The 17858-nt window shown below is 49.2% G+C and overlaps 2 protein-coding genes, 1 long non-coding RNA gene and 1 pseudogene across 4 annotated transcripts in view; 3 read left to right on the top strand and 1 right to left on the bottom strand.

The window, feature by feature from the left end:
- TONSL (tonsoku like, DNA repair protein) overlaps nt 1-3475 on the top strand; it is a 33877-nt gene extending 30402 nt beyond the window's left edge. Inside the window, exons 23-26 of the mRNA XM_053395083.1 lie at nt 83-261; nt 1102-1175; nt 1649-1782; nt 3082-3475. Of these exons, the coding sequence (XP_053251058.1) occupies nt 83-261; nt 1102-1175; nt 1649-1782; nt 3082-3275 (581 nt within the window). The 3' untranslated portion in view covers nt 3276-3475. The remainder of the gene's footprint in view (nt 1-82; nt 262-1101; nt 1176-1648; nt 1783-3081) is intronic.
- Nucleotides 1-11566, top strand: part of LOC128416973 (uncharacterized) — a 95168-nt gene extending 83602 nt beyond the window's left edge. The window contains exon 2 of the long non-coding RNA XR_008331366.1: nt 10317-11566. This is a non-coding gene — a long non-coding RNA (uncharacterized LOC128416973). The remainder of the gene's footprint in view (nt 1-10316) is intronic.
- VPS28 (VPS28 subunit of ESCRT-I) lies at nt 4307-14642 on the bottom strand. Of its 2 annotated transcripts, none has more exons than XM_053395086.1 (10): nt 14535-14642; nt 11666-11753; nt 10757-10789; nt 10422-10455; nt 8463-8552; nt 7288-7393; nt 6904-7005; nt 6514-6567; nt 5328-5419; nt 4307-4557 (listed from the first exon to the last, which is right to left on the bottom strand). In XM_053395086.1, exons 2-10 carry the CDS (start codon nt 11700-11702, stop codon nt 4440-4442), a joined length of 666 nt encoding a protein of 221 aa, XP_053251061.1. In that variant the 5' UTR covers nt 11703-11753; nt 14535-14642; the 3' UTR covers nt 4307-4439. The 2 variants fall into 2 exon arrangements, with proteins under 2 accessions (XP_053251061.1, XP_053251062.1); XM_053395087.1 differs by lacking the exon at nt 14535-14642 and adding an exon at nt 12046-12052.
- Nucleotides 12068-12970, top strand: LOC128416971 (meiotic nuclear division protein 1 homolog; annotated as a pseudogene).
- Nucleotides 14643-17858: the final 3216 nt, after the last annotated feature.

Below are 17858 nucleotides of genomic sequence, written 5' to 3' on the forward strand. Positions count from 1 at the left end.
GACCAGATGGCCGCACGGGTCCCTTCCACCTGTATTGCTTTCTCCGACTTCTGCCAACTCCTCCTGCGCTCTCTCCCCTCAGAAGCCGTGCACCTCAGGCGGCTGACCGTCTCCCACAACGCCCTGGGCTCCTCTGCCCTGGAGCTGCTCCTGAAGAGCCTGCCCTCCGAGAATCTCACCCACCTGGACATCAGCTCCGTGGGCGCCAGGCCAGGGGACCAGCAGCCTCTGCAGGACGCCGTGGCCAGGTACCTGGCGCAGGTACGTTGATCAGGTGCCAGCAGGGAGGCGAGCGTCCTGGGGGACCTCAGGCCTTCAGCCCAGCCAGATGACCCGTTGTGCTCTGGTGAAAGACAGGGGAGGAGGAAGGCCTGGCTCATGGGTAGGCAAACTAAGGCCCGGGGGCTGGATCCGGCCCAATCGCCTTCTCAATCCGGCCCACGGATGGTTCAGGAATCAGCATGTTTTTACATGAGTAGAATGTGTCTTTTTATTTAAAATGCATCTCTGGGTTATTTGTGGGGCATAGGAATTCGTTCATTTTCTTCTTCTTCAAAATATAGTCCGGCCCACCACATGGTCTGAGGGACAGTGGACCGGACCACGGCTGAAAAAGTTTGCTGACCCCTGGTTTAGACCATCGGCAGGCAAACTAAGGCCCAGGGGCCAGATCCGGCCCATTCGCTTTCTCAATCCGGCCCACAGATGGTCCGGGAATCAGCATGCTTTTACATGAGTAAACTGTGTGCTTTTATTTAAAATGCATCTCTGGGTTATTTGTGGGGCCTGCCTGGTGTTTTTACACAAGTAGAATGTGTGCTTTTATTTAAAATGCATCTCTGGGTTATCTTTGGGGCATAGGAATTCGTTCATTCCCCCCCCCCCCCCGTCCAATATAGTCCGGCCCCTGATAATGTCTGAGGGACAGTGGACCAACACCCTGCTGAAAAAGTTTGCTGACCCCTGTCCTGGCTTCTCCACTGTGTGAGGAAATGATGGGACACGTTTTGAGTTTCCCCACCCGACTAGGTCTTGGAGAAGATCCAGACACTCGCAGGCCTTAATTTTCCGCATTCTGAATCTTCGTTCTTCTCTGTGCAGGAAGGCTGTGCTCTCAACCACCTGGCTCTCTCTGGGAATCACCTCAACGATGACGCTGTTGCGGAGCTGGCTAGGTGGGTGGAGGGAATGTGGGTCCTGTGCTTTTTTGAATCCTTTGGCAGGGGGTGGGTGTCTTCCACAGTGGGGAGGGTCAACCTTGGCCATATCTCTGGGCATTCTTGACAGCGGCAAAGGGCTCCTCACCTCCATTTTTGGTACTCTGAGCAAAACATTTCCCAGGTGTGGTTTGATTGAGGAAGCTCTCGTTTCTGACAGGAGGAGCTGTTTTGACATTTTGGAAGGTGGTGGTTTTTAAATGGCCATCAAGAGATTCCTTAGCTGTGATTCTGTGGCCCCTGGAGGTTCCAGAGTCTGGCTTCCTAGTCTCCCACTTTTTCTCATAGATAACTGGTTCCTGCCTCGCAGGGGGTAGGACTTGATGACCTTTGGGAGTCCCTTCCAACTCCGCAATTCTGTACTTATTCAGCGCAGATGAGCAGAATGCAACCAGATCCATCCATTCCTGACATTGGTTCTCTTTCTCCAGCCACCTCCCTACCTGCCTGCCTTTAGTCTCGCTGGATTTGTCAGCAAATCCTGAAATCGGCATTGTTGGTCTTCGGACGCTGCTACTTGCCCTCGAGGAAAGGAATCGGGGCCTCCAGTTCCTCAGCTTGGCTGGTGAGTGCTGGAGCCATTTTTTATCGGCCGCCCCTGACTGCCCCTCCCCTCCAGAACTGCTGAAGGGCAATGGATTCTGGGTGGCCCAGCTGGATTAGCCTCGGTCTGTTGTTTTGCCTGCAATCCTGTGGTTTTCTCATGCACCCCTCTTGACATCAGTCCAATAAACCAAAAGCAAAATTTATTTTGTCTAAAGGGAATTAGAATGCGGAAAACTAGGGTGTGATCAGGGAAAAAGCAGGAGGATCTTTGTTTTGATGAAGGGCAGGCTAAGTAATCTGAGCTTCACCTCAGTGCATCCTAAAGCTAAAACTTCAGGAACCTGAGCCATAGTTGTGGGATGTGGCTGGACTGTTGTAGTCTGAGAGCCCAGTTTTCAAAGTAATAATAATAATAATAATAATAATAATAATAATAATAATAATATCCTGAGAGATCGGCATTGGCTCCCAGTACATTTCTGATCACAATTCAAAGTGTTGGTGCTGACCTTTAAAGCCCTAAACGGCCTCGGCCCAGTATACCTGAAGGAGCGTCTCTACCCCCATCATTCTGCCCAGACACTGAGGTCCAGCTCTGAGGGCCTTCTGGTGGTTCCCTCATTGCGAGAAGCCAAGTTACAGGGAACCAGGCAGAGGGCCTTCTCGGTGGTGGCACTTGCCCTATGGAATGCCCTCCCACCAGATGTGAAGGAAATAAGTAGCTATCTTATCTTTAAAAGACATCTGAAGGCAGCCCTGTTTAGGGAAGTTTTTAATATTTAATGCTGTATTGATTGGGGTATAAATAATTTATTATTATTATTATTAATACTCCGCCCATCTGGCTGGGCTTCCCCAGCCACTTTGGGCGGCTCCCAACAGACTATTTAAAACACGATTAAAATATCAAATATTAAAAACTTCCCTAAACAGGGCTGCCTTCAGATGTCTTCTAAAAGTCAGATAGTTGTTTATCTCTTTGACATCTGGTGGGAGGGCGTTCCACAGGGCGGGCGCCACTACCAAAAAGGCTTTCTCCCTGGTTTCCTGTAACTGCCAGAAGGCCCTGGGAGCTAGACCTCAGTGTCCGGGCAGAACAATGGGGGTGGAGATGCTCCTTCGGGTATACTGGACCGAAGCCATTTAGGCCTTTCATGGTCAGCACCAATGCTTTGAATTGTGCCTGGAAATGTACTGGGAGCCCATGTAGGACTGGGTTATATGGTCTCGGCAGCCACTCCCAGTCACCTGTCTAGCTGCTGCATTCTGGACCAAGGAGGGTCCTCCAGTCCTTCTCCTTCCTTCCTTCCTTCCCTAGGCTGCTCTGTGAGGGGGCCGCTGGACAGCGTGACATGGACAAAGCTCTCTGCGAACGTCTCTCAGCTGCAGCTCTGCACTCGCCACCTGAGCAGGAGTGACCAGCGGGACGTGGCGGAGCTGTGGCGTGGCCCGCCGGGCACCTCCCTCCACTCAGTCACACGGCATCACAAACTCTTCTGCCACTGCCTGTAGGACACGATGCTTCTCCATGTGCTGTTGGCCTCACCCATGAAGCCGCCTCTGGAACACTTCACAGGCTCCAGCAGTCTGGGATCGCGGTGCTCAGTGCGGCCGTGGACTTAAAAAGGCAGCTCCTGGGCTCCTGTAAGCTGGCATGGTCCAGGGCCGCTGATGGACCAGATGAAAGCGAGGGGTGTCTGTCCTCTCTCTCAAGGGAGATAGCTTGGCATTACACTGCTTAGGGTGGGACTAGACACCTGCCCGACACAGGTGCATCCAGAGCTCCAACAGGACCAACTCAAAACTCCCATTCTGAATTATATTCTGAGTTTGGTGTGGTGGCTGAGAAAAAGGATTATTGGTATGGAAAAAGCGGCTGCCTTTGTCCTGCTCTAAGGGTCTTCTGCTCTCTCCCCGCTTGCGCTGCCCAGCAGTTCTGTGATGTGATTTCCAATATTTATTGAATGCCTCGCAACACAAAGATGCTGTGTCGTCCCTCGTTTTGTCTGTCCTGTGTCTTTGTTGCTGGTCTCGAATGGGCAGGCAGTGGAGCCACAGGGGTGGGGAAGCTGTCCAGGCCTTGTGTGTTTTGAGCTTTGTGCTACGGAAAGAAGTCAGAAGCTGCTGATTTCTGAAAGCTCATTTGGGATACGGGACCAGGGAAATAAGTCCCAATTTTTAGAGGAGTATTGGAGTCACCTCTGGGTGAAAAAAGAGCCCTCTGAATCAAAGAAATAAGGCCACCATTTGTGAAGGTAGAAAGACTTTTTATTTGCTTCAGACTGCTAGAGTCTGCCTCTCTGAGGCAAAAGCAACACTCAAATAAATACAAGCACCACAGAGGCATTACCTGCCCCACCACTGACCCCCTTCAGGTGGCAAAGAGAGTTAGCTGTCAGTTGTTTGCCGCCTTCCGTGGTGCATTATTAGACTCCCTCCCCACCCCCTTAGAGAAGTGGACACAAATACTATACAATGCAATGAATGAGAAAACAGGAGAGCCATGGAACTTAACATTAACAAGAGGGAGTTTCTTTTTCCCACCCCAAAGGAGGGGAAACTTGAGTCCTCGCATTCAGAGGGACAATGGGAGGAATGTACATTTTCATTCCTGGCACAATGGCTCTATAACCGCATGATGTGGCCTCTGTCGACGAGGCCCAAAGCCCGTCCTCCTCACGAGTGCAGGAAGCGATTGAAGGCATTGTAAGCAGACTCCAAGTCAAAGAGCATCTGACGCACTTGAGAGTCGTCCAGTTCGTCCGAAGCCGACATGCCGCTCAGGGTTTGCAGCCTAGAATGAGAGCAAGAGGCATCAAGCGCTAGAGCGGAATGAGCAAGAGGGAGAGAAGGGGCATCTTGTCTCTTCCCCTCTCATCCTGCCTTCCTCCTCGCGACTCCACAATATACCGGGGGGAGGAAAGAGAAGCCTCTTCTGGGAAATGCCTCTGTCGGGCCATAAGAGAGGCAGATGGCTCTGGCCTCTTCCCTGTTCCAAGCGGAAAAGTGAGCTCAGGCTGGGGGAGGTTTGGAAGCCGCACGGAAAGGCCTCAGGCGTTTCCACCAACCCACCTGGGATGGAAAAGCTACAGCTTTGAGGCGCTGCCTTTGCTGCAGTCTCCCCACCAGACACGGGTGGTGCTGTGGGTTAAACCACAGAGCCTAGGGCTTGCCGATCAGAAGGTCGGCGGTTCGAATCCCCGTGACGGGGTGAGCTCCCGTTGCTCGGTCCCTGCTCCTGCCAACCTAGCAGTTCGAAAGCACGTCAAAGTGCAAGTAGATAAATAGGTACCGCTCTGGCGGGAAGGTAAACGGCGTTTCCGTGCACTGCTCTGGTTCGCCAGAAGCGGCTTATTCATGCTGGCCACATGACCCGGAAGCTGTACACCGGCTCCCTCGGCCAATAAAGCGAGATGAGTGCCACAACCACAGAGTCGGTCACAACTGGACCTAATGGTCTGGGTCCCTTTTTTACCCCACCAGACAACCATTTCATTTTAGAATAATCGAAAAGGGTAAGAGGAGAGAAACCAGAGTTCCTAATTCTATGGGGAAAATGCTTACCACTGGTTCACTTTCTGCCGCCCCTCGAAGTCCGGGGGCAAGTGGCTCATGCGGTTCATGGTCTCCATCAATTCTCGGAGGTCAGGCTGGATCTGAGGAGAAGGAGAGGGAAGGTCACTTGGCAGCCTTCCTTGGTCAACCTCCCGCCATCTCTCCCAAGCCACAAAGCACTCAAGGAAGTGTCTTGGCCTCAGGCAGGTGCAGTTGCTGATCTCAGGACACCAAGCAATTTTCATGCTGGCTAAGCGTATAGGGAAATTGTGAAAAACGGGCTTCAAACCATGGAATCAGGATGGCAGAAGGGGCCCCAGGAGTCATCTGGAGTCATCTAGTGGAGCCCACTGCAATGCAGGAATCTAAACTGAAGAATTGCTGACAGAGGGCCATCCAATGAAGGAGAGGATATAGACAGAGCCCTGCGCTGGATCAGGCCAAAGACCTCTCTAATCCAGCATCCCTTAGGGACATAATGCTTCTGATCCTGCAACTGCCTACTAGCATCGCTATTATGACAATTTCTTCCCCTCCCTTCATCCCAAGGTGCCTTCTGTGCCAACTTTCAAATGCCTGAAAACTGTTCTATTCTGCCAGGTCAATGCAGCCATTTAAGAGTTCATCCTTCCACCACGGTTTATTGGTGCTTTAAAAAAAACACCACTTCATTATTATTATATATATATACCCCAGCTTTTCCCCTGACATGGACTCACTTTTTGTGCATGGCTTTTATCCTTTTAATGTTGTAAACCGCCTCTGGGTATATTTTTATTCTTTAGTGGGATATAAATGTTTTTTATAAACGAAATGAAATAAATAAGCAAGGTCCTAAGGGTGGGTGAAAGCAAAATTACAGAAATATGTCCTAAAAACACTCATCTCAAGTGTCAAAAGGCAGGGAGAGGATGGTACCAGACACTGATAGCTGTGAACATGTAGGGAGTATTTCGTAAGATTTATACACTGCTTTTGGGGACACCGTCATTGTGATTATACCTAGAGACAGGATCCTATCAACTGCTGCCCATTTCACAACGAAATCTGTGCCCGTAGTTTGGCTGGAAAGCATGCAGTATCTAACACCCCATAACAAACCAGCAGGGAGGAGGGTGCTCACAGCAGCACCCTGACCAACCTTGGCCTGTGGAGGGCAGCGACTTTGGGTAGAAGCACCCCTCCTCTCACTCACCTCATCCATTGCCCGGATCTCCAAGCGCAGCTTGTCCATCACTGTGATAAAGAGCTGCAAGGGGAAAATAATAATAATAATAATAATAATAATAATAATAAAATAATAAAATTTTATTTATATCCCGCCCTCCCCAGCCGAAGCTAGGCTCAGAGCAGCTAACAGTAAAAGTAACACAGTTTACATAAAATCACAATTGAATAATTAACTGAAAGACATTCTAAAATCAATTCATTCTAAAATCAATTCATAACCAAATTAATGGCAACCATTGGGCTAGAGTTCTATGAGGATTACCCTTCAGTTCGGGTCCATGAAGCATCAGGCAGAAGGACCCCCAAGAGACGCCTTTCTGCTCCAGGTCGTCCCTCCCTCCCCCCGCCCACCTACCGACACGATGTCTGCAATGCAGCGGTTGAGGTTGCCCTTGTCGTCCTTGATGGTAATCGGCCGGTCTTCCTTGATCCTCTCCATGGCCAGCGGGCAATCGAGCTACGGAAGAAAGGAAACAGGGACGCTCAAAGGAGGGAAACAGATCAGCCACAACTTTCCACAGGGATCCCCTCAGGCTCCCACAGCCATGGTCTCGATCCCCTTGAGGACAGCTAGGCGGGTCAGGAGCTGGAAAAAGCCGCTTCATCTGCACTCTGGGGTGGAGGAGCAGAGGTTTTGCACCCAGGGATGAGAATCTGGCTGCACAGCTGGGACCAGAGGACACCACTCCCCGCTCAATGCCGCCCATGCAAACGTCCCCCTTCAGCATCGACTGCTTACCCGAAATTTACGGCAAAAGTCATCGATGGAGTTGATTTCCGGGCCTTGGACCTGCTTGAAGGCTGCCTTGTACTGGACTAGGAGGCGGGAGCAAGCTGCAGTGTACCTGGAAGGACAGGGGGCCACATGGAATCCACCGTTAGCCCTGCCCCTTTTTCTCCACAGCTGCTGTGGTGGTGGTTCTGGACAGGAAGCTTTCTTATTCACTGGGTGCATGGCTCACATGACCCGGGCATTTTCCTTTGATCTATGCTCTCTGGGGGACGCAGGTGGCGCTGTGGTCTAAACCACAGAGCCTAGGACTTGCCGATCAGAAGGTCGGCAGTTCAAATCCCCGCGACGGGGTGAGCTCCCGTTGCTCGGTCCCTGCTCCTGCCAACCTAGCAGTTCGAAAGCACGTCAAAGTGCAAGTAGATAAATAGGTACCGCTCCGGCGGGAAGGTAAACGGCGTTTCCGTGCACTGCTCTGGTTCGCCAGAAGCGGCTTAGTCCTGCTGGCCGCATGACCCGGAAGCTGTACGCCGGCTCCCTCAGCCAGTAAAGCGAGATAAGCACCGCAACCCCAGAGTCGGCCACGACTGGACCTAATGGTCAGGGGTCCCTTTACCTTATGCTCTCTGGGAGCTGCAGAGAGCAGTCTGAGAATGTGAGCAAGGTAGTTTCATTTTTGTTAGAGGCAGAAAGCTGCGAACATGCAGCTAGATTCTGTAGGTTTTCTTTTCTGTTTGTTGTGCTTCTAAATAGTGTTAGATTAGAAGCACTGGTGTCGGGCCGAGTTATTGAAGACACCACGTCGCCACAGACAAGCCATTTTACGCTGCATGTGAACTCTGCTATTATCCGGCAACTGAGAAGAGTGGCAGCGTGTGGGCGCCACTGAAGTTTGTCGGAGTGGCAATAAGTTCAGATTTATTGCAGTGCCGTTGCAGCGGACTCGGTGGGTCAAAGGATTTACGACCCACAAACTTAACAGCTGCCCATGACTGACGCTGCCCTGCTCCACTCCTGAATTAAGCAATGCTGCCCCAGATCTCTTCTCCCCTTTTACAGATCTCTTGAGGGAGCTGCATTGCAGGGGGTTGAATCAGGTGGCCCTCTGTGGCCCTTCCTCCCCGGCAATTCTCTGAACCCAGAGTGGCATTGCCTCAGATCCCTCCAGGTGCCTGTCAACTCACTCGTTGGGGGTGACACAGTCCTTGATGTAGGCTTTTTCCAGAGCCTGCATCGTCTTCACCACAGCAAACAGCTCAGCCATGTTGTCGTATCTGAAGCAAAGTTAAACAAGTCAATTAGGGAGGTCCAGCTGCACCCTGACCCGTTTCCCTCTGAGAAAAGAGACTCTGACAGAGGCCAGGAGCCTTGGGGGGGGCATAGGGGCACGCGGACCTCTCACATCAGACAAGGGTTCCTGCATTTGTGGGGTAATACACGGCACTCAAAATATAAAATTCCACAGTTGCTAGGGGAGCAAAGGGTTAAGACACATGGCGCTCCCTGTAAATTCCTAGAGGGCACTCTGTGTGAGGTCACATCCTCTGCTTGCCCAGGCGGAAAGGATAACAATAGGAAAACAATCCTCGTCACTTCCTCCCACCTGAGGAAAACTCTCTCATTATGCAGCCATAGGGAAAGGATGCAGGATCTGTGCTCCCCCAAAGCACAAACCCCATCTTTGACCTAAACCATGTATTTTGTAATTTTGTAATACAGTCAAACCTTGGTTCCCAAACACCTCCATTTTGGAATGTTTCGGCTCCCGGATGCCGGTGTCCCAGTTTTCAAACGTTCCTTGGAACCCAAACATCTGACGCAGCTTCTGATCTGCAAACAGCCTAGCTGTCAGCCAATCAGAAGCTACACCTCGGAGTTCGAACATTTCGGAAGTCGAACGTCCTTCCGGAATGGATTATGTTCAACTTCCGAGATTCCACTATATATTTTGCCCGCCTTATTTCACTGCTATTTTCTACCTGAATCAAGTCTGCAATTTTATGTCGGGAAACAATATTTATATGCTCTTATGCTACAGACTTCTGTGTTGTTATTTTATTCAGAGGACTAAACAAGGCAGGATTCCCAAGGCATCCTGGATAATTAGAGAAAGCTCCACAGCTCTCTCCAAAGTTCCAGTGCTAATGCAGCACAGAATAGCATATTTTAACTCTGCTAAACTAGACACCCAACTTACTCAAGTGAGTAAGAGGAAGGATGATTAATAGATGGTGCATTCCACCCTACTTTCCAAATCCTTCCCAACAGCAATTAATGCAGAATTTGATATCTTATGAACTGCTTTCCTAAAGAAGACTCAGCCCCTCAGACCACTCCCACGACTGCGGAATCTCCAAAAGTCGCTCCCCCTTCCTGTCAATCAAGCCCCTTCCCAGGCAGAGAGAGTTAATAATAATAAATAATAATAAATATTTATTTATACCCCGCCCTTCCTGGTTCAAAAACCGGGCTCAGGGTGGCTTACAACAATGAAAAAAACACTTCAATTGTAAAAACAGCATAAAATACAGTATAAAAACATGAATAACAATAAAATTCAGAAATCAATTTAGAGGAAATAAGCATTAGATAATCCCGAGGGCTGATGGGACGCGGGTGGTGCTGTGGGTTAAACCACAAAGCCTAGGACTTGCTGATCAGAAGGTCAGCGGTTCGAATCCTGGCGATGGAGCGAGCTCCCGTTGCTCGGTTCCCGCTCCTGCCAACCCAGCAGCTCAAAAGCATGTCAAAGTGCAAGTAGATCAATAGGTACCGCTCTGGCGGGAAGGTAAACGGCGTTTCCGTGCGCTGCTCTGGTTCGCCAGAAGCGACTTAGTCATGCTGGCCACATGACCCAGAAGCTGTACGCCGGCTCCCTCGGCCAATAAAGCGAGATGAGCGCCGCAACCCCAGAGTCGGCCGCGACTGGATCTAATGGTCAGGGGTCCCTTTACCTTTACCTAATCCCCATGGCTAGCTGGTCCTACTTGGGACAGCGAGGAGGCCAGGGGAGAATTAGCTATGGGGACTCAGAGCAGGTAATCAGAGCAGGAGTTGAACAGAGGTGTGGCCTGAGCCATCACTGAGCATGTCCTTTGCAACGACACACACTAGAGCTGGGTATAATTGGGGCAAGTACTCACTTCTCTCGCTCCCGGGCGTTCTTGTATAACTTTACTTCCTGCAAGGGAAAGGAGAGTGACATTGGATCCACCAAATCTTTGCACCACACGAGAGAAGAGTTGGGGCATCGGGGACCTTCAAGTCTAGGAGGCCCCCAAATGCCCTTGTAAGGAGCAGCGAGGGTAGTTCGCCAGGGGAGTCCTGCCCAAATCAGGAGCGCTCTGGCTGGCAGTCCTGCAATCTGGGGAGTGCCTGAAATTCCCCGCAATACTGCAACTCCCCCTCCCCAACCCACTCCCTGTGCCTCATTTGAAAGGAGTTTCTTGCCACTAAGCCACAAGGGAAACAGCATCACTTGCCTCGTATAGTTCCGGCTTATTCGCTGGGGCTGAAAAACAAAAAGGTGGAAATACATGAGACCGGCTTGCTCCCAAACTGCTGCCATGAACATGAGAAAAGTTCTCCAGGAAACCCACAAGCAGGATTTGAGCACAAGAGCCTCTGCCCTCCTGCGGTTTCCAGCAACTGCCTCTGACTTTGGAGGCAGAGTATAACCATCGTGGTTAACAGCCACAGATTGCCCTCTCCTCCTTGCCTTATGCCAGAACACAAAAGAATTTGGAAGTGGAGCTCAAGATCAGTGGGGTTTGGAGACACCATGCCTGACACACAGGTTATATACACAGAATCCTTGCCAATTATTTTTAGGCATCTCTTCAGGATCTTATGCCAACACACCTATTCAGCTGTTTATAAATTCTTTCAGGTTGCGCAAGTCCCTTTTAGGATTACACTCATACTTCGGGTTACAGCTGCTTCAGGTTGCGTTTTCTTGGGCTACAGACCCGCCGAAACCCGGAAGTACCGGAATGGGTTACTTCCGGGTTTCGGCGGTCGCACATGCGCAGAAGTGCTAAATCGTGCTTTGCGCATGTGCAGAAGCGCCGAATCACAACCCGCGCATGCGCAGACACGGCACTGCGGGTTGCAAACGTGCCTCCCGCATGGATCACGTTCGCAACCCAAGCGTCCACTGTATCTCATATTGATGGTATTTAATATTTTATCACACTGACACATTTTGCTGTACACTGCCTTGATATTATATGTGAAGGGGCGATTGATACATATTTTTATAATGAAATATATAAAAACACTTCACACACACACAAAAACCCCTGCATATCAAGAACTCAAGGTCCAAGAAGTCCCTGCATTTGCTCTGGCCACCCCAGAATTAGCTCAAAAGCAGGACTGGACTCACCTCCCATCCCAGGGGCAGCTGGGATTCCATGAAACATTCTTCCTCCGAGGTCCGCAGCTGAGATCCAAAGTTCCAACACGCAAGGTGCCTGTGATAAGAGCAGGTAAGAAGTCACAACTAAACCTCCCTCCACATTTGTTCATTTGCTGATTTTGTATTCCAAGTGGCTGGGGAAACCCAGCCAGATGGGTGGGGTATAATTATTATTATTATTATTATTATTATTATTATTATTATTATTATTCCGTATATATTATTATATCTATGGGCTACTTTTAAAATGAGGCTGCATTTTAAATTACATTTTAACCTGTATTTTAAATTGGGGTTGCTGTCTTTCCTATTATGCTGTAATTTTACTGGTGTTAGCAGCCCTGAGCCCGGCTCCGGCTGGTGTATAAATAAAATTTATTATTATTATTATTAATTGAGGTGATTCAGACCAGGCCAGTTCTCCAGGGAGAGAGGGGGCGGAGCAGCGTCCGCGTCTTTCACCCCTCAAACTCAAATTCCCGCCATCCGGGGAGGGAATGAAGAGACATGTCAAAGAAAAGGGGGCTGAGTGTTGAAGAGAAGAGAATACGGATGATGGAAATGTTTTTTGAAACACTGCTAGGTCGGTGAAGGAGGTCTTACAGAGCTTAGTCGATGATAGCATGGTGGACACGGACAGGATTGGGACTTCAAATTATTTTTGGGCTTTTCCAAGTAAAGCTCTTCATGCAAGAAAGCCTAAACTGGAGGAACTGCAGAATCAGTTCTCAAAATATAGCCAAAAGAAAAAAAAGCTTACAAGAAACCATTGAGAAATCAAAAATTGGGCGCCAAGACACTGCAGAACGTGCGGCACTCATAAAGGAACTTACTGCCCTTTGTCAGAAGAGAGACCAATTAAAGGCAGAAATAGATAAATACAAAGAACGTGATCCAGATATTGTTGAAGAAATCCGTCAAGCAAGCAAATAAATAAATAAATAAAATAAGGAAGCAGCCAACAGATGGACTGATAATATCTTTGCAGCAAAATCTTGGGCGAAACGGAAGTTTGCATTTGAAGAGAGCAAACGTGACAAAACATTTGGCATTCCTGAAGACTTTTTGACTACATCGATTAGAAAGGTTTAGTAAGAATGGCAAGTAATTTGATATTGTTTGAGAGATTTCATTTTCATTCTGAAGCTTCTTTTTCTTTTGCCATTATTTGTATTTTGGTTAACAACTCCGCCCCCCCCCAGCAGCAGCAGCAGCAGCAGCAGCAACAACCCTGTGAGGGAGGCAGGCAGGCAGGAGGGAAGAGAGAGGAGAAGGGATGGAGGGGGGGCGCATTCTGGCTGGCCCATTGACTGGCGGACGGATGACGGACCCACGGAGAGCCCAGGGGCGTCCTGGCGGTGGGGGAAACTGCCCCAGCTGGGGGGGGGGGGCGTCCACGGATGTCAAGGCAATAAACAACTATTTTACTTTTAAAAGACAACTGAAGGCGGCCCTGTTGAGGGAAGTTTTTAATATTCAATGCTGTGTTGTTTTTAATATTCAGTTGAAAGCCACACACAGTGGCTGGGGAAACCCAACCAGATGGGCGGGGTATAAATATATTACTATTACTATTATTATTCATCTTATATATTATTATATCTATGGGCTACTTTTAAAATAAGGCTGCATTTTAACCTGTATTTTAAATTGGGTCGTGGTCCCCATTATGTTTTTACTGTAATTTTACCTGAGCCCGGCTCTGGCCGGGGAGGGCGGGGTATAAATAAGATGATGATTATTATTATTATTATTATTATTATTATTATTATTAGAGGTGATTCAGACTGTTGTAAATAAAAATATGCCCTTTTCCCTTATGGGGTATCCAAGAGCCCATATAGAGTCCTTACATAGGTTCCCTATTGGTAGGAGAAAATAACAGAGGCCAACCAGAGAATATTGAGAAGCAAAGCAGCTAGTAAGCTTGATCTTTATTGATCTGTTGCAACAGGGTGCTCCCCTCACACGCAGGAGGGGAAGAGGACCCCCAAAAATGCTGTGCAAGGGCTTATAAAGACTTTTGAAATTCCCATCCTCTAGATCAAGACCACCCCCAGAAACATTACACATACATCACAGAAGGGGTGTAACCTAAGACCACCCCTCAGATACATCCCACCTACATCACAGAAATTTAAATGTTGTTTTTCTCCTGTCACAGTTTATCTCCTGTCTGGCAAGTTACTTGATTGGATTTCTTGGGGAGCCTGGCCATTCTTTTGTAGTGGTAAAATACTTATTTCCTGGGCCAGGTCACAGGCTCACACCTTATTCATATCTTAAATGTGTCCTTAAGACAGGATTTGTGAGGAAAGAGACAATGGGGAGACTTTTCCAGTTTGACCTTGCAGAGAAAACATTTGGTCAGTTTAGGAATCAAAATGGTTCCAGGTTGGTCTTCCTGTGTTGATCTATGTATGTGCAGTTATGAACATTACCATATATCTAAGACCATAAAATTCCTATCACAAGACCAGGCCAGCTCTGCCCCCCCAGCAGCAACAACAACCCTGTGAGGGAGGCAGGCAGGCAGGAGGGAAGAGAGAGGAGAAGGGATGGAGGGGGGGGATCCTGACTGACGGACCCACGGAGAGCCAAGGGGCGTCCTGGCCGTGGGGGAAGCTGCCCCAGCTGAGGGGGGGCGTCCACGGGACCCACTCCCCCCCCCCAGGTCTGAAAGAGCAATGGCGCCCCCCTCCCCAAATAAGAGAGAGGCGGGCGGGGGCCGCATCCCCACAAGGGCCCCCCGAGGACCAGCCCCCCCAGCGCCCTCTCCCTCAAACCTCGCCCCCCCCCGTCAAGGGCTGCCCCCCACAGAAGCTCAAGGCCTTACCCGGCTCCGGCTGCTTTGTTTCCTTCCCCACTTCCGGGAAAATGGCGCCCCGCCTCCGATCGATAGCTCGGCGCGCTCCCTTCCCTCTGCGGGGCTCGGCAATCGTTTAGTCAGGCCTGGCGGCCCCAGAGCGCGTTTCGGGCTATAGATCTATGACGGCTAGAGCTCTCGCACGCACGTGGTGGTTCCGGGTTCGCTGCGGGCGAGGCTCGTCTCTGCTATTGATATGATACCCAGCTCTACCTCTCTTTCAAATCAGAACCAGTGAAGGCAGTGAAGGTCCTGTGTGAGTGTCTGGAGGCGGTTGGAGGATGGATGGCGGCTAACAGATTGAGATTGAATCCTGACAAGACAGAAGTACTGTTTTTGGGGGACAGGGAGCGGGTTGGTGTGGGGGATTCCCTGGTCTTGAATGGGGTAACTGTGCCCCTGAAGGACCAGGTGCGCAGCCTGGGAGTCATTTTGGACTCACAGCTGTCCATGGAAGCTCAGGTCAATTCTGTGTCCAGGGCAGCTGTTTATCAGCTCCATCTGCTACGCAGGATGAGACCCTCCCTGCCCACAGACTGTCTCGCCAGAGTGGTGCATGCTCTAGTTATCTCCCGCTTGGACTACTGCAATGCGCTCTACGTGGGGCTACCTTTGAAGGTGACCTGGAAACTACAACTAATCCAGAATGTGGCAGCTAGACTGGTGACTGGGGGCAGCCGCCGAGACCATATAACACCGGTCTTGAAAGACCTACATTGGCTCCCAGTACGTTTCTGAGCCCAATTCAAAGTGTTGGTGCTGACCTTTAAAGCCCTAAACGGCCTTGGCCCAGTATATCTGAAGGAGCGTCTCCACCCCCATCGTTCTGCCCGGACACTGAGGTCCAGCTCTGAGGGCCTTCTGGCGGTTCCCTCCCTGCGAGAAGCCAAGTTACAGGGAACCAGGCAGAGGGCCTTCTCGGTGGTGGAACGCCCTCCCACCAGATGTCAAAGAGAACAACTTCTTCCAGACTTTTAGAAGACATCTGAAGGCAGCCCTGTTCAGGGAAGCTTTTAATGTTTGATGTATTACAGTATTTTAATATTTTTTTGGAAGCCGCCCAGAGTGGCTGGGGAAGCCCAGCCAGATGGGCAGGGTATAAATAATAATTTATTATTATTATTATTATTATTATTATTATTATTATTATTAGGGATGGCGGGGAAGGAAGCTGACTAGGGCGCCAACGCCCATTCCATGCCAAGGGCAGCTTTTGGGCGTATGGTTCTGAACGACTCGCTCAAATGGGATGTTGCAATGCAGAAGGGGAAGAGGCTCAAGGGAAAAAAGAGTCGCCCCAATGACCCAGGAGGCGGGTTGCCATGTGTCCGGATTTTCCCGGGCATACAGGATCCCTGGAAATCTGTTAAATGTGATCAAGCATTCCAAAAGGCCTGGAGTAAATTTATACGACATTTGAAAGTTTACTGTAAGCAATCGACATCACTAGCAGGGGTGTCTGAAGACTCGTAATGAGAAATTTTCTACCTTTCTGTTTTTATTTAAATTTTGAGCCATTTTGTAATGAGTGTAATTAGAACTGGAAAACGTACAAATGCAATGATATAAAGGGTAATTTTGAAAGCTATGAGGCGGGAGGGAAGGAAGTTGACAGGCGGTAAAGTGGATAATGATGATATGATCCAATTTTCCATGTTATAAGAAAAATACCGCTCCCTTTCCCATATGGGCATAGCTGTCAACGTTTCCCTTTTTTTAAGGGAAATTCCCTTATTCCAAATAGGATTCCTCGCAAGAAAAGGGAAAAGTTGCCAGCTATGCTTATGGGGTATTCCAGAGCCCGTATAGAGTCCTTAAGTGGGTTCCCTATCGGTAGGAGAAAATAACAGAGGCTAGCCAGAGAATATTGAGAAGCAAAGTGGCAAGCAAGCCTGATCTTTATTAACTGTTGCAACAGGGTCCTCTCACCACACGCAGGAGGGAGAGCCCTGAACAATGGTGCGCAAGCCCTTATATAGACTTTTGAAATTGCCCATCCTGTAGTTCAAGACCACCCCCAAAACATCATACATACATCACTGAAGGAGGCAGTCTACAGCAGAAATCCTGTCTGCCAGGATACCTGATAATGGTCACTGATTGCTTTACCTGGGCAGCCTGGCTATTCCTTTTGAGAAGCTAAATACTTACTTCCAGAATCCAGGTCACAGGCTCACCCTATTCATACACAATACACCCTTAAGACAGGATTTGTGAGCAAAGAGACAATGGGGAGCTTTTCCTTCCCACAGCAGAGAATTTTTGAGGTGGCTGGAAGAGTCAAAATGGATTCAGGATTGTTCTCTTCTACTATTTCAGACGTGGTTTATATACTTATGTTCATAAATCTACAAGGCAAATACATACATACATACATATGATTTATATATATGAGACCTTAGAATTCCTGTAACACATACAAATAGCTCAAAAACGGCATTAGTTTGCCCAAAAAAGACATCAACTTTGGGCAAAAAAAAAAGCAGCTCAGTAACTTTTGGCCTCTGTTCCGGGGGATGGAATGACTGCATCATAAAGGAAGGCTGCAGCATTTGGCACTGAATGACAGAAGTTCTTAAAACTATGCTTGATATGTAGAAAGTGACTAGAAAAAGTTCCAATACCAATAACAAACTTAGTTGGTCTCTATAAGGTGCTACTGGAAGGAATTTTGTTTGTTTGTTTCGGATAAAAGGAAGTCCTTCATACAGGGCAGAATTAAACACTGGAACTCCCTCCCACAAGATTGGGCAAATTCATGGAGGAGGAGAGGGCTATTATTATGTTCCCTGCCCCTCAGCTACAGTCCTTCCAAGGTTTCCAAAATTGTTTTTTTGCCTCGTATGCTTTTGAGGCAGTTGTTTCACCTTATTGCCTCCATGTAAGACAGGGACACGGGTGGCACTGTGGGTTAAACCACAGAGCCTAGGGCTTGCCGATTAGAAGGTCGGCGGTTCGAATCCCCGCGACGGGGTGAGCTCCTGTTGCTCGGTCCCTGCTCCTGCCAACCTAGCACTTCGAAAGCACGTCAAAGTGCAAGTAGATCAATAGGTACCACTCTGGCGGGAAGGTAAACGGCGTTTCCGTGCGCTGCTCTGGTTCGCCAGAAGCGGCTTCGTCATGCTGGCCACATGACCCGGAAGCTGTACGCCGGCTCCCTCGGCCAATAAAGCGAGATGAGCGCCGCAACCCCAGAGTCAGTCACGACTGGACCTAATGGTCAGGAGTTCCTTTACCTTTACCTTAAGTTTATTGCACTTTGTGATACATGCAAAAAAAGCTTATATTTGCACC

This window comes from Podarcis raffonei, chromosome 7, assembly GCF_027172205.1.
Source record: "Podarcis raffonei isolate rPodRaf1 chromosome 7, rPodRaf1.pri, whole genome shotgun sequence".
NCBI classification, from domain to species: Eukaryota; Metazoa; Chordata; class Lepidosauria; order Squamata; family Lacertidae; genus Podarcis; species Podarcis raffonei.

Excerpts from the sequence above, each read along its gene's own strand:
- VPS28 (XM_053395086.1), bottom strand. The coding sequence starts at position 11,702 with ATGTTTCATGGAATCCCAGCTGCCCCTGGGATGGGAG. Across the intron at positions 7,394-8,462 it reads GACTGTGTCACCCCCAACGA|GTACACTGCAGCTTGCTCCC; the intron begins GTGAGTTGACAG and ends CTGTCCTTCCAG. Across the intron at positions 5,420-6,513 it reads AGATCCGGGCAATGGATGAG|ATCCAGCCTGACCTCCGAGA; the intron begins GTGAGTGAGAGG and ends CCTTCTCCTCAG.